The sequence below is a fragment of the Chamaea fasciata genome, unplaced genomic scaffold, assembly GCF_029207755.1.
Source record: "Chamaea fasciata isolate MVZ Bird 193981 ecotype frontalis unplaced genomic scaffold, bChaFas1.0.hap1 SCAF_18, whole genome shotgun sequence".
In the NCBI taxonomy this organism is placed as follows: Eukaryota; Metazoa; Chordata; class Aves; order Passeriformes; family Sylviidae; genus Chamaea; species Chamaea fasciata.
This window is the reverse complement of record NW_027094103.1, coordinates 3,175,668-3,190,703: the sequence shown is the minus strand read 5'-3', so window position 1 is coordinate 3,190,703 and position 15,036 is coordinate 3,175,668. Positions and strand designations below refer to the sequence as shown.

Here is a 15,036-nt window from a genome sequence, read left to right as displayed (position 1 = left end):
GGGCGCCGCCGATTGGCCCGTGCCGGGGGGCGGGGCTCGGCGGCGCGGGGAGCCCGGCCCAGGTGCGGCGGCCGCCGCTGGCGTCGGGCGGGCGGCGGGCGCGGGATGGAGGCGCTGCCAGGTGAGCTCGGGCCGGGCCGGGCCGGGCGCGCCCCCGCGGGAGGAGCCGCCCTCCGCCGCCGCGGGCCGGGCGCGCGTACGCGAGGCCGCGGCTCCCGTTATGCGGCCGCTGGTGTGTCGGCGGTGTCGCGGGGCGGCCCCTGCGGGACTCGATGGGGCCGCTGCCTCCGGGCCCGCGCCCTGGCCGGACGTCAGCCCCGGGCAGGGGGACACTGTGGAGCCGGCCCGCGGCTCCCTCCCGCGGGTGGCACCGCGCGGCCCGCGGGCTCCCGGCGGGTCCCCGCAGCCGCGGTGCGGTGAGGGCCGTGGGGGATGCGGCGCGCCCCGGCCCCAGGCGGCCGCGGGCGGCACGGGGTCCGGCAGCGCGGGGCTGCCGGTGCCGCTCAGCCCGGCCCTGTTGTCCCGCTCCGGGTCCCGCGGTGCCCCCGAGGTTCGGCGGGGCCGCTGCGGCTGCTCCTCGCTGGCCGCCTCTGACACATTCCTCCCGTCCTGGGGAGCTCGGCAGACCTGTTACATGGATTATGTCCGCTCGCGTTTCCTTCGCACTGTTTCCTGCTCTGTTTTGTTCATTTCCGTCGTTTCTCCTGCATACTGGAGCAGTTTCTGTTGGATTGAGGACTGAGGACCGTTCGTTTCCGTTCGTGAGCTAATCAGCCTTCCTGGGCACACTTTAACAGATGTAGCGCTACAGCTGAGAGTAGGTGTCTGCTTCGTGGAGTTCTGAAGCCGACGGGTCAGATTCTGTAAGATGGTCGGGGAGTAATTCGTTGCTTTTAGTCGGCTGTGGTCACTGATCTTTAAATGTCTTTAAGAGGATCCACCGTTTTGACACGTGTGTGTTGTGCTGGTGGCACTGAATGGCAGGGGATGGAGCTGCAGAATGTCTGGTTAGCAGGTGTTTTTGGCTTGCAGCTATTTCAGAAGTTCAGCTGACTTCCAGGGCTTGTCCTGCTTGGAGGGGAGAGCGGTGGCTGCCTGTGAATGGAGGCACAGGCACACGCAACTTGGCCTTTTATTCCCTAGCCCGTCTGGTGTGCTGAAAAGCCATTTGCTTTGTAGGACAACACGGGGAGGGTCGGGTTTTTCCGAGGTTCTCCCGACCTTCGCTCTGCTGTGCAGGTCTGAGCTCAGGTGGAGCTCTTGGTGTTCTGGATTAGCAGGAGGGCACAGGGGCAGGTGCTCCAGTGTGCAGCTGATGCACACCTGGGAACTGAAGTAACAACCTACACCGCTGGTCACATTTGAAGGAACCCTTTGAGCCTTACAATCTGCATGGAAACCTTTCTGGGCACTGCTGGTAGTTGTGGTGCTTGTAGCTGAGCAACAAATAGTTTTTTTCCCTGAAATACCTATTCCTGTGAAAAGTGCAAGATATTCATCTTGGTTAATTTTAAACGTTCTCGTTGAGCTACACAGTGGGGTAAAGGTGCATGGAAGGCTGATGGCTTCTGTTTGGTGTAGCTTCAAGGAACTTAACAGTGATATCAGCTTGCCTAAGCAACTACCAAGTTGTACCATTCTTTGGAAAAGGGAAGTCCGTGGTTTGTGGTTTTCCTTGTCTAAATGCACCTTTTTCTTTAATGCAGCCTTGCTGCAAGCAAGCTGTTGGTAGCAGGCAGAAACAGGTTTGGGATCTGCTCAGCTCTGTGACACATTTCTTGTGCCATCCTGTGCTCAACTAAGATTCTTGACTCTTTAATATGCCTGCACTGCCCTTGGGATTTTGGATAGCATTTATCTGTGTGCCAAATGTTCTTTTGTGCACAAGCTTTCATTCTGTTTTCCTAGCTTGCCTGCATCTAAGTAACCAGCTCTCTCTGGGGCTTTCTGGCAGTTCTAGCAAAAACCATTATAGCTCTATTATAACTATTGTAAGTATTTTCTGGAAGGGCAATAGGCCAGTAGCATCACTCCCCCTTCCTAAGCCTGACAGTAGTCTGGTGTTGGCTGTACAGTCTCTATGGGAATATTCATTCAAGAGTGTAATTCCTTCCTGGTAGTCTAGTTGTTCTCTACTGAATAAAGTTTGCCTTTCCTTTCTTTCAGTTCTGGGAAATCCAGTTAATTATACAAATGAGAGCAAACGTTATGTGCTGAGTCAGTGGTGTGGGGGAAGCAGTAGTGTGGCTTCCTGGCCTAGCATGGTTCTCTGTTGGAATTGTTACACTAGACCGTGTTGCTTCCTGAAATATCTGCTCTGACAGAGCTGTAACTGAGCTGTTTTATGGGAAAAGTCTTATTTTTTTCTCCTGAAGAATGTGAAGGAGCAGATGTCACATCTGGAGAAAAAAAAACCGTACAAGATATCAGAGTTTGATTTGGGAGCTCCCACTCTGGGGTTATAGGCTGCCTGCAGCTTTCCACGTGGGAAGGCTTTCCTGTCAGTTACTAAATTTAAGGTTGTTCTTTATGAAGGGTGTTCCAATCTTTGTTTTCTCTGGTGTGAACTGGTTGCTGTTTGTCCCCTCTTGCTGCATGCAGGTGAAGAAGTCTGGAGATGTCTGGGATGTGGGGACAGCATTGCTGCTGGGCAGCGCCTCCACAAGACTGTCAATGAAGCTTGGCACATCTCCTGTTTCCGGTAGGTGAAGCTCCAGCCTTTAAACCCTCCTTGTGTTGGGATCTGGCGGTGAGGGATCAGCATGAGCTGGGAATTCCTGCAGTGATGTGTGTGCCTGACCTGTTCCCAGCTCGCGTTTGTGGCCTTACCTCGGGGACAGCATCCAGTCCCAGCAGCAGCTGACACCGCCTGGCAGAGCGCGGCTGTGCTGACGCAAACGGGATGCAGATAAAGTGCAAATAAAAGCTCTGATTTACTGCTGGTGGCAGAAGCCATGGGCTCCATGTTTGTCTTCTGCAGCATTCCAAAGTAGTGCCCAGGCAATTTGCACAGCCTGTTGCTTTTTCCACGTGTGGTAGGTGCAAGGGTGTTTATCAGGGTGCTGATAGAGAGGAGGGAGGAGAGAGATCTCACCTTTTGCTTTCTCTCCTTTTCAGACTTAGGACAGACAAACTTATGAAATATGTTAGATAAGGTTTCTGTCGGCAAGGACAAAAAGGGATGTCTGCCATGCTTTTTCCTGGTGCTAGGAGTAATGCCTCTTTTTGATGTTCCATCAATCCTCAGTCCAGTTTTCATGCTCCAGAATCTCGTTTCTGAAGGGGTCTGTATTTTTGAGAGGGGTTGAGTACCTTAGCTCCTACTGGCTTCTTTGAATAAAGGGAGGCTAATGTTTTGGATACTGTTAAAGAAAATAGGGGGAAAGGAAGCCAAAGTGTGGTTTTAGAGAAATGTTTTCTGTGCCAAAATAAGCATCTATAGTCCTCGTTTAAAGGACAAAAAAAAAAACCAAAACAACCCAACAAAATACCCCAACTTTGTTGAAGTGAGGATTGTGGTTATTGGTATATTTTTAAAAAATAAAGTGTCTCATGCTGCTAAAGCAGTGCAGGCTCAGTTGAGTTGGAAAATGCTGTTACAGTGACACATTAATAATCACAATTACGCTTTGATATCATGACAAACCCCAGTATTTTGGATTTCTGTTGGGTTTGTAGCGTTCATGTTTAGCTATAATGAAGCAGCTTTTAATCCTGGTTTTGTCTTCTCCCTGAAGGACTAGTATCCTGTTGTTGAGCTTTCCTTGATTGTGCCAGTATCCAGACCTCAAGCTGTGTGTGCTGGGAAATCTGTCCCTCCTGCCAGTGAACGTATTTCTCTTGTGGGTCTTGATTTGCAAATGTCTTGGTTCTTCTTGCTGTTGGGGCTGTTTAGGTGGGGAAAAGCTGAGCTGGATGCAAATCCTGCCTTTGGGACACTTTACAGAGGATTTGTTTTCATGGGTTATAGTGTATAATGGAAGTTTGGTTGTTGGTTCTGGGCTGGTTTGGTTTTTTTTGTACCAGTGATGACACCAACCTTTCTCTGAGCTGTGTAGTCACTTTTTGCATTTACTGATCCACTTGTTGTGCTCTGTGCTTTTGATGAGCTCGAGCACCCACTGAGGCTGCTGTGCTCAGTGGACAGTTGGAACCTGCAGGAAAGGAAGCTGCAGGAAAGGAAGCTGCCCTTCCCTTTTTCCTAGTTCCAGGGTAGGACTGCACATGAAAACAAGTTTCCAGTTTGCACTGTGTTCCTCCTTTTCTTCTGCTGTCACCAAACCATGCTGAGCAGCAGTCTTGTGCCTGCTATCCCAAAGGCAAACTTTAAAAAGCCTCTGAGGGTAGGAGGCTTTGGCAGCTGGGAGCTGTGAGTTCCGGCAGCTCTTGTGGAGTGTTTTTTACAGTCTTCCTGTGGATTAGCTGACTCCCTGGCCTGGCACATAATTTCTCTAATGCTGATTGGCACTGCTCCAGGCTCGTTAGCTCTGTTTATTCTTGGTCAGGCTTGGCGCTGGCAGGAGCTGACGTACGTACATGAGCGTCTCTGAGGATTTAAGTTTGTCCCTTCCCTTCTTCCTCAAACTGCATCTACAGGAGCTTTTGTCTCTGAATCCTGCATTTTCTCTGCTGTGGCTTGAAGGAAGAGCAAGTCCCTGTTTGTAGATCTCGGATATTTTAAACTGTTCTTTGGCCAGCTGGTTCCTTAGGCCTGAATCTGATGGGTTGGATCTGGCTGAGGAAGTTTCTTAGATGCTTCTGTCACAGTGTCTGTTGAGAATTAACTCTGAATACGCTTTTGTGCCTCTGAGTTCTGTTGGGACAGCACACGCTTTCAAAGGTCACTGCTTTGCACAGTTTGACTGGATTTGGAAGTTGCATTGCACGGAACTTCAAACATTGTACCAAGAAAGGGAAAGACAGAAGTGAAAAGGTGCCTTTTTCCTAGGTCTGGATCACTTTTACCTCAGGGGATTATTGGAAAAGCCTTTTTTTGACCAAGAGGTTGCTGGTTTTGTTGTTTTCTGTCCAACTTTTTTCCATATTGCAAAAGAGAAGGTAACACCTTGAATTATACTTTTGAATAAAGTATTGTTAGCAGTGTTTATTTTTGGTGTTTCGTGTTGTTTTTCTGCAGTTAATGACAAATGAAATTAAAGACAATCCCCACTTTCTGTAGGGACGTTGTGTATTTGAAGTGCAGTAGGATGGAATGAGAACACCCCGATATAGCTGTATGGCTTTATCTGAAGGACATGGTATTTGTTAAAAATCCAGTTTTGATTATTTGAAAACCACAACTTCAGGTCAAGACTAGATCCAGGTGGGAAATGGATACATAGGAAGAAAATCATTGGAAATGGTGGGAGGAATTCCTACTGCAGCAGGGTGCTTAAGCACTTTTTCGGAAGGAAGACAGCTGAGGCTCAGTTCCTTCTTAACCATGAAATGACAGAGCATGTCTAGTTCTGTGGTCTATAAAATAAACCTAATTTAAGTAGCCAAGCAACACTGGCTTGCTGCAGAAATCTCAACCAAAAGCCAAAGCCAAAAAAAATGTTCACGGTATATCTTCAAAAGTAACAGAAGGTGATGGATTACTGGTGATTTTACAGTCACAGATTTAAAATATACCGTTTATACCCAAAGCAGTTAATTAAAAGCTGAAAAATCGTCAGGAGTTTGAAGAGCACTGGTATCCATGGATCAAGGGGGTGCTCTAAGCTCCAGCCTACTGAACAGAAAGGAAAACACTTAATTTCCCAGCTCTTATGATTTGACTGTCTTACAGAGATGTGGTTTTTCGATGCTGAATGCCATATTTTGTGTGCTACAGAAATATTTTTTTTTCTCAACAAAACTCAGTAAATCTCTTTGATTCTTTTTACATTTGGGGGCAGGGGAAAGCAAGCCAGGCAAACTTGTATGAAGACTATATATAATTAAACCTGGTCTGGGGATGCAGGATAAACGAGATGATTTCTGAGGGTTCTTTTATAAATCTGTTTTCTGTTTCTAGTGTATTTACTATCAACTTACATTTGAGTCAAGTAATTTTTGTAGCTTAGGGATGATCGAGAAGTTGGTCATCAAACAACCTCCGGTGACTGAAGGATTTTGGTCTCCCAGACTGTGTAGTGGCACTTCATTATCCTCAGGGTTAGAGCCTTCTGTCCACTATCTTCAGAAATCCCGTGTTGCAATTTAAATCCTTTTCTTCTAGCCATCTTCATGAGAAACAAGCTTTTCCCCTGCTTCTGTTCCGCACGTAACCTTCCCCTGTCCGAAAGCAGATTGTGTCTCCCATCAGTCCCTCGTACAAGGCAGAAGCCCTGCACTCAGCAGACTTTGCCTTTTCTCCAGACTGGATTTTCCAGACTTTAGATCACTTCTGTCGGTTCAATCTCTTTGGCACAGGCCTTCGTTTTCCAAAAGCAGTTCCCTCCCCAGAGGACGAATGATTGAACAGGATCTGAAGCACAAATGTGGACAAATGAAGATGTAAGCAATGATATGTATTAGGAGGAATTTAAATGGTGGGATGTTTGGTGCTTTGAATTTTCCTTTAGCTTTTCTCCTGTGAGCAGGTTTATACACACAGCAGCTGAGTTTGAGAGCGGGAAGAAAGAGCAGTAGTAACAAAAGGCAGCTGAATTAAGGTAGAAGCAGGAAGATAAAAATCCCCTCTTCCCTCTCTCCAGTTTCTGGCAGTTACAGAAAGTTCATGATGGGGCCTCAGAGGTGAGAGCTCTTCACTAATCCTGCAGACTCCTGGGAACGTTCCTGTTGGTGGTGTCTTCTTCAGCATTGAAATTCAGGAGCTCACTATCAGATTCGGGGAGAAATAGCTGCCTATTGGCACACAGATCACTATGACCCAGGAGTTTACACATTCAAAGGAACAATGCAGCACTTCGCAGGTGGCCGAATTCCTCAGGGGCATCTATCAGCTGCAGGGTATCAATGACCAGCCTTTAAGGAGGAACGGAGCATTCCAGTCCAGACTTTCTTTTGGTTGAATTGGCAGCTTGTCCTTTAGGGCGCTGTTATCGAGCAGTGTTACATCAAGGTAATTGGAATTACTCAGGCAGCCCAGAATGTGGCAGGCTTTCACAGGAGTGAGGCAGGATCCTTCCATGAGGAGGTTGGTCTTCACAGACCAAAGCAGCACGTTAAGGAGGAGTGAGGATGCAGTGGTGTCAGGGCCAGTCTTCCTGCCACATCTGCTGCATTTACAGAGCAGAAGCCACTGCTTCCCAAACCCTGTATAACCGATGAGATTTCAGTGGGTTGAATTTCCTTGGTTTGCTCCTCAGCCCGCACACATTCAGGAGAGCTGCAGCCATCAGGTGGGGATAAAAACTCTCCTTCCTAATGTGCTTGGTGATGTACTGGGAGCACCACGGTGTTGTTCTGAAGTGCGGCTGCTGCTTAGAAGTGAGATGCAGTGATGGAGCTGAGCTTCACGGCACTGTTTGTTTTAGTTTACTCAAGATCCACGTACAGGACCTCTCGGAGCTACGTGCAGATCCAAACGGTGCTGGTTTCAGGAGCTGACTCTTGTCTTTCAACAGCAGCAAAGCACGTGTTACACGTTAAGTGCCTTGGAAATACAATGAGGTGTTGGGATTGCACTGAGGTATTTGGAATGCCTCCAAGCTGCGCCCATGCTGAAGGAAAGGCTTGCTGCAAACTCTTCAGGCATCAAGCAGATTCCTCTTCCCTCGGTCCCACACATCTCCAAGTGTCTGTCTGTGCCAGGATGAGTTTGTGTGTCTTAGGGCTGGCGGATGTGCTGAGCAATCCATCTGTCTGCAGATACGCAGCACGGGATGTGTGGCAGAGAGTGTGGAGAGGCTGCCCAGCCCCAGCTGGCTCAAGGTATTCACCACTGGAATATCACAACAGCTGTGTGATTCATTTCTGTGGGGATAAATCTGTAATGGCCGAGACTGAGTGATAAATATCATGTTGGCGAGGCTTTTCTTGTGTTCCTTTTCATTTGTTAGTTATAGTCTCTCTGGCAGAAGTTACTGCACGGTTTGAAACCGTAATGAGGAAAAAAGCTTCCTCCGTGAGGACTACCTGTTTGTAGTGGAAATGCTGTCAGCATTTCCAAGAGAGAAGTTGCTGATGTCTGACTTTACTTGGTGCAAAAGAAACTTACTCCTGTGCATTTTGGCCCCCAGAGATGGTATCGGTAAAATTGCAAAAGGTCCCCCTCCCCCCTGCACACACACCTGTTATCAGCATTTTTGAAGTACAGTCATTCTGGCAGGAATTCAGATCTAGAATGTATGAACACATTAACACCTTTTCCAGAGCCCTTTTATCAGAGACATTGTGTTCTCAGATAGGTCATAGCGACAACAGAAAAAGCAAGAAGTAACAAGACATTTCTGTGTAGCCAAAGTAACTTACTGGCTGCTGCTGCTGGGTCTTGCTGCAGAAATAAAATCATTTTGATAAGAAGTTTCCTGTTTAAATAGACATTTGACTATGTGTCCTTTGGCTTTAAGGAAGTTTTAAAAATCCTTTCCTAGTTGCTTAGCTGTCTGGGTGGTTTTTATTACTTTGAAGTTCGGCTTTATCTGCTGGCTTCATTCACAGACTAGCTGGCTGCTTATCACATCTGTGGATCAAATCTTCAAAGGTTTCGTCTGAAGAGCTGGGATTTATGAGGTCACGTGGAATGGCCCTCGGAGGGCGCCGAGCCCACGGCAGCAGGGTTGTGGGGAAAGGCTTTTGTGTGTCGGTGCTAGAGGCGGCAGGGGCCGGGGCTGCGCTGGAGGTGTGTGCGCTGGGGAGGTGCTGATGGCCGGGGAAGCGCAGGACTGCCAGCGCTGGCCCCTTTTCAGCGCGCAACATGCAGAGATTGTGGGAGACCAGAGCGCATTCCTAGACACAGACTCACCGTGTTGCTGCTTCCAGTGGAGCTGTGTGAAATGTCAGAAGGAATTAGACCCGTGCTGGAACTGACAAGCACGTCGGGCTCTGCAGCACGAGGCTTCGCTGCACTTTTACAGCCAAGCTTACCAACTACGCTGAATGGGGAAAATGGAGAAGTTTTTCTTTGTTTTTTTTTTTTTTTTTTTCCCTTCAGAAAGGTGGCTTCTTATTAAAAGTTAAATTTAAAAAAAATGTTTAAGAAAGGAGAAAAAAAGAACACAAAAAGTTGCCTAGAATTCTGCATACTTCAACAGCGAGTAGCAGCTGTCAAATCTGCAGCCAAGACAGCCTTGTTCCAGCCCCAAGCGTCCCTGGAACAGTGTGCCAGCTGAGACGAGCATCTCCAGGAAAAGCACATTGGAGTGCTCTTGCCTCTGGAACAGAGCATGGTTTTCAGGCTGTGTTCAGGCATGCCAGGCTTTGCTGACTGTACAGAAATGGGCGGGCTTGGTGCAGCAGCATATGTTTGCTGCATTTTTGAGTGCCTTGCGAGCAGCTTTAGCTGATTAGGTCACTAGAGATCATGCTTGGCTTCACACAAGCACAGTGATACAACTCCGTGTGCTGGAGCCGGAGAGAGTACTCCGTGCTGATTTATACCTCTCAGCTTCCATTCAGGAGATGATGATTCAGTGAAAGGATTCTAATGATGTCCTAAAAGAGTATTGGAAAGAAAGCAGTTTTTCCTCGGATGAAGCACACTGAGTTATCTCATGCGGCAGGGTGAACAGGTGCAGGATAACCCCGCTCACTGTGAAGGGTTCAGGAATGGATATAGTTAATTTGATATACTTGTAGATGTGGCTCGTTGCCGTCTTTGACTCCTCCATGAGAACGTGCGGCTGCTGCGAAGACAAGTTTCACGTGTGTGTGCTTGTATTCTTTGGCCAGAGCTGCTCTCTTTCAGCACTACGTACGCAGCCCCTCTTTGGGTCGGAGCTCCACCCCTGTGAAGGAGCAGAGCCTGTTGAGGCTCCGGAGCCGCCGCTGTCCGCCTGCCATGGCTCCTCCTCCCCTCCCACCCTTGGGTGGAACCAGAGAAGGGAAAACTGGCCAGTAGTTCGCAGGCAGCAGAGCTCGCAGAGCTCCGGCAGCAGCATGTCCCACTAGCCCGGTTAGCAGTGATCCTGTCCTTCCCGAGGTGCTGCTGCTGCTGCTGAGCGCAGGACGAGATGGTCACAGCAATGGGAGCCAGGAAAATTCTGAAAAGGAAGGAGCAGCCGAGAGACCTGGCATTCCTTGGGCAGCTTCAAAGGGAGGTGAAGTATCTGAATCAGCGCAAGAGTAAATGAGCCCTGGTTGCTGCCATGTTGGCAGAACAGAGCTCTTCAGAGGCAGTTGGACAAGTTTGTGGCTGATCCGGTTTATCCAGTGTTGAAGATGGGAAGTTACTTGTCTGCTCCAGCTTACTTTGCTCCCAAGGATCCCTTTCGGTAAGTCTTGCACAGGTTAGCAGTGGGCCTTCAGAGTGCGGTTTCCCCCTGCGATGCCATCCCAGGCAGTCAGTGTGTGAGGCTGGAGGAACGAGGTCCTGTGTTCGTGTGCCGGAAACAGCCGGCCTCGAACTGGGATCCCGAATTGCTTTGAGGAGGTGACAGGGAAGGTTCCTATGGCCAGTCCCTTCCCAGCCCCCTGGTTCGAGGGAACAGCTCCAGTGTGTGCACAGCCAGGCAGGCTCCCTTCCCGAGAGCACTCGCTGTGCCGCTGTACCCTGTGCCACTGTACCCTGTGCCCCTGTGCTTTGCTCGCCAGCAGAGCAATGGGATTAATGTGGCTGCTGCTGCTTCTCTTCCAAAGCTCCTTGTGACTGGGTGAGGTGAGGTGCTGCTGTGGGAGTTCAGGAAGGTGATGTAATCTGCACCGAGGCAGCACATAATCCTGTTTAAGAAATCAGGCACTTTGCAGGTAACTAGGGATGAGCAGCACACTTCCCTTACATGGAAAGCATTCTTCTGTGGTATTTTGGTTAATTCAACTTTTAATCGGTTTTGGTCCAATTGAACAAATGAGAATCGAGAAGGGCGACAGTTCCAGAACAAGACTGTGGTTGCACTGCATCTCCACAGTGAGAGATCAGTGGGGCTGAACACAGCCCGGCTGGGGATTGACACTGATGTGCTGATTAGGTGGATGGATGGGGAAAGGCACAGCTTGCACTTTCATTGTCTCCCTCCTATCCCCTCTGCTCGGATTTGCTTGTTCTTGATCCTGTTCTGCAAACACTTTAGTAGTGGTTTGGGAGGAATTGGTAAAACAGTCTGGGATAGGAGTAGATACTGCTGCACAGTTGCTGAGCTTCTTCAGGCAACTTTCTGAAAGAGCAGCTGCTTTCAGAAGGAAAGGGAGCAGACGCTCGTTATTTGTAATATGTGTAGGGTATTACTCTAAGCCATAGATACACCTTCTCCTGTGTGTGTGGAAATGGTTTTGCATAGTCAGAGCTTAAGCACTCTGTCTTTCTAGTGGTCTGTTTTCTAGCGTCTGTTCTTCCTTGTCTGGTGTCTCTTACGTAGCCAGTGCACACAATGCTGCTAAGCCGGGGTGAGTAAGCCTTTGGGTGAGTTACAGGCTGGGGTAATGCTTTATTCTGCAGCTCTCTGGCTGTGTGACTGTCCTCTCCCTGCCCTGCCTGCAGAATTGGAGCCACGGCTCTCCCGAGCCTGTCTGGCGTTAACTGATCTGGCCTGACAGTCAGTGTGTGTGAGGGGGGCATTTCGTTAATGAGCCCTTCTCCAAGGGATCTGTCTCCTCAGTGCCAGGGAAGTCTTTGCTTCCACGAAGGTATTGGCTTTCATTTAGCTATAAAAGAGATGCCACCAGGCACCAGTGCTGCTTTTCAACTGAAATTAGGCTGGTTACCTGTTGTGACCCGATCCTCCTACCACCCCCCACAAAACCAAGAGTCCACGGAGCAGTGATTTGTGAGCTCTCTCTGCACTTGCTGTGCTGGAGAGCATCAGGGCTGAACTCTGCACCCAGGTGCTGCCTGCGGTTCCTGGAGGATGGCTGTGGGAGGCAGATTAATTTACTGGCAAAGCTGGGAAGTGAAGGATTATAATGTCTGGTCTGTAAAATCAGAGCAGAGTTCTGCAGCTCTGAAAATGGTGGCTGGGCAGCAAGAGGAAACATGTCAGGTATGGCTGTTACCAGTCCTCCATGAAACCTGATTACCGAGGTTTGCTACTCTGTAATAAGAGTAGCAAATAATCTAGGAGAAGATTAGTGGTTTCTAATCTATATTAGATAGAGGAGCATGGCGTACTCCTTTCTTTTGGTTGTGGTGACTGGCAAAGGTTAGCTTCCTTAATACTTGTAGCAGTGATTGTATTCCTGTCTCAGCTGATGTGAACCTTGGTGCAAGGGCACAGCTCCAGTGAGGCGGGAGAGGAAGAAATGGCAACTCTTGTATCCTCTGGGATAAAATTCTGACAGATCCCTTCAATGAGAGCCTTGTGGAACAACCATGGGATGCTTTTATCATTTGGTGAAGGCATCAAAGCCTGTGTACCTGTGTGCTGTCAGCCAGTTTCCCACACCTGCCAGACCTAAGTCTTTTCAAGGTTCCAGAATGCACGGTAAGTAACAGAGGTGCTGCTGGGCAGCAGGGGCTGCAGTGTCCTGTTCCAGGGATTAACAAAGCAGCCAGTTAGACCCATTCCAGCATCCAGCCTCTGCAGGGCTGCTTGCTCTGTTCCTGTTGCCTCATTGCCCAGGGTGGGGTTCTGAGCCTTAAGCTGCAAACTTGTCCTGCCCAGATTTGTTTAATTACATAGCAGAGAAGTGACTGCTTGCTGGCTCCACCTCCTCACCTTCATTTTGCTAGGGGTGTGTTCCAAATTAGATACCAGTGCTTATTTCCGGATAGAAGCAAGCTTAACTAAGTGCTATAAGGTGGAATCAGACCGTTTAGTACCAGAGGAAGGGTAAAGGGAAGACAGATGCACATGATCCCATGGAGCCCACCTAAACAGAATTGCAGTTTGTATTGCTTTTGAAGAAATTTTACATTTACTTAGGGAGAAAAAGGAAGGGGTTGAAAGTGAAATTGAAGAGAGATGAGGAGGGGAAGGTGTTGTACTTAAGCACAAATAAGTGACCCACCTGCGTGGAGGGAACATAGAAAGACAAGTCCTGAAATCGTGGTGAAGCAGTCTCCAGCATTGCTGTCTGCATCCCAAGTGCAGGTCTGGTCACAGCTCCCTGTTTGAAGATGTAATCACTGCTGGAGCACACACACTGGTACAGGCACGCATGGAGGAGTTGGATAAGTCTCAGGGATCCGATTTGCCCGTGCTGAGCCAGATGTTTCTGCCACAAAGTGATAGAAATCTTTGCTGTTAGTCTCCACTTGCTCTTTTTTCCCTCCCACTCACCTATTTGCTCATTCAGCACGGGGTATTTACTGCAAATGGGAGCCAAAGGCCAGTGGTTGAAGGCAGAATGCACTGGGATGCCCTCTGGGTCTCCTGCATACCAGGAGCAGGGTGTAACCATGACAGTGCCCCCAGGCTGGGGCTCTAGTGATGTATGTACCACCTACAGCAATCTTAAATTACTGTTCCCTCTGCTTCACACAAAACTGGCAGGGGCTGTTGCATGTGCTGGAGTTCTTTCCCATCACTTGGAGGGGGGACAGGACTTGATGCTCCTCAGCTGGGAGAACAAACACCGCAGAAGCCAGATACATTTTAAGGAGCAGTCTTCCTGAGGGGAGGGTACGGCACTGAATACTCCATGAGGTGTGTTTTTCCCTAAAGCCAGCGGCTGCTTCCAAGCAGCTTTCCCTCGTTGCTTTGCAGTCTCTTGAGATGGAGCAAATAACTCTCTCCGTGCTCTCTTGGAGCACGACCAGCCTCACATATCATCGCGCTCGTTACAAGCTGCTGGAGTTTACAAGGAATGTCTTTGGCACAAATAAGCTTTCAGGAAGCTCGTGAGAGGTGAAGTCAGCTGTAGCTCTCGTCTTAGCCCTGGGAGCGTGGAAAAAGTGCTCCTCCAGTGCCACCGGCAGACTCCAGCACACTGGGTGCTGAGGGACACCCACCTGAAGGCCCACCCCACTGCAGTGGTCCCCCCCTTGGGCAGCAACTGGGACAGGCATTGGGGAGGGGATAGAAAATAGTCTTCTTCTCAGATTTGGGAAACCATTGTACCAATGACACCGCTGATCCTCAAGGTGTTTCTTTGAACCAGTTACTGGTGACTAGCCTGCTTTGGATTCTGCACTTAGAAATGACCTGTGCCAGACTTATTTTCCTTTTAAAGTCTGAGAACATGCTGCCCAGGGCTAATGTAATAATCCTCACTGATGCAACTCCTGTCTGTGCCTTATCTTTCCAGTAAGTCACACCTCCATGCTGCTGAAGTTAAACTCCCTTGCCCAGTGCATCTTGCTGAGGCAGGATTATTTTGCATTCAGCAAGCCTGGGTTCTGCTTGTGATTTGCTGAAAAGGTATCTGCAGTAGAATTGCTGCATTTTTTTCCTTGATTTTTTTTTTTTTTTGAGAGGGAGGTTTGTGTCTTGAAAAGATGTAGATAGACAATTAATAATGGCTTCTTGTTGAAATAGAGGCTGACAGATATGTGAAGGATTTGGGGATTCTCTTAATGAAATCAGAGAATTAGTTTTATTTAGGGTTTTTTTTGGTGGGTTGGTTGTGGTTATTTTCTCATGCACTGTGATCAGCAGAAGGGAGAGCAATAGCCTGGAAGAGGTGGATTTCATCACAGTTAATTGGTGGATGCAGTAGGTACATGGAGCTCAAGGGATGAACTGCTTTGAAAACTCTCCCTCAAATGCAGAGAGCTGCAGTTTACCTTTTGGGAGAGGCCTCCGTGCAGAACAAAAGAAAAGCTTTCCAGAAAGGTTGGTGCAGAACTGGCTTTGTATTTCAAAGGGAAGTGGATCCTGCCTCTCTGTCCCACTTCCTAAGCTGGCTGAGGAGGCAAGTGCCCTGGTACACGAGTGATGCTGTAGAAACACTGAACAGAAACAGAGCAGAGCTCTTGCTGTGCTGGGCAGCTCTGCAGCTGGAAACTTGTATCCAGAAAGAGGGAGAAAGCAGAGGAGCAAAATTTACAAAGCC

General features: G+C 48.8%; 1 protein-coding gene across 4 annotated transcripts in view; it reads left to right on the top strand.

Annotated features, from left to right (window-relative positions):
* The first annotated feature begins 4 nt into the window (after positions 1–4).
* The window catches only part of LIMK2 (LIM domain kinase 2), a 31,282-nt gene continuing 16,250 nt past the window's right edge, over positions 5–15,036 (top strand). For 2 of the 4 annotated variants that reach the window (XM_066199452.1, XM_066199451.1), the window contains exons 1-2: positions 5–121; positions 2,602–2,701. In XM_066199452.1, the coding sequence (XP_066055549.1) occupies positions 106–121; positions 2,602–2,701 (116 nt within the window). In that variant the 5' untranslated portion in view covers positions 5–105. Of the gene's footprint in view, positions 122–2,601; positions 2,702–10,055; positions 10,383–15,036 lie in introns of those variants that run through there. The other 2 variants (XM_066199455.1, XM_066199454.1) reach the window with 1 other exon arrangement.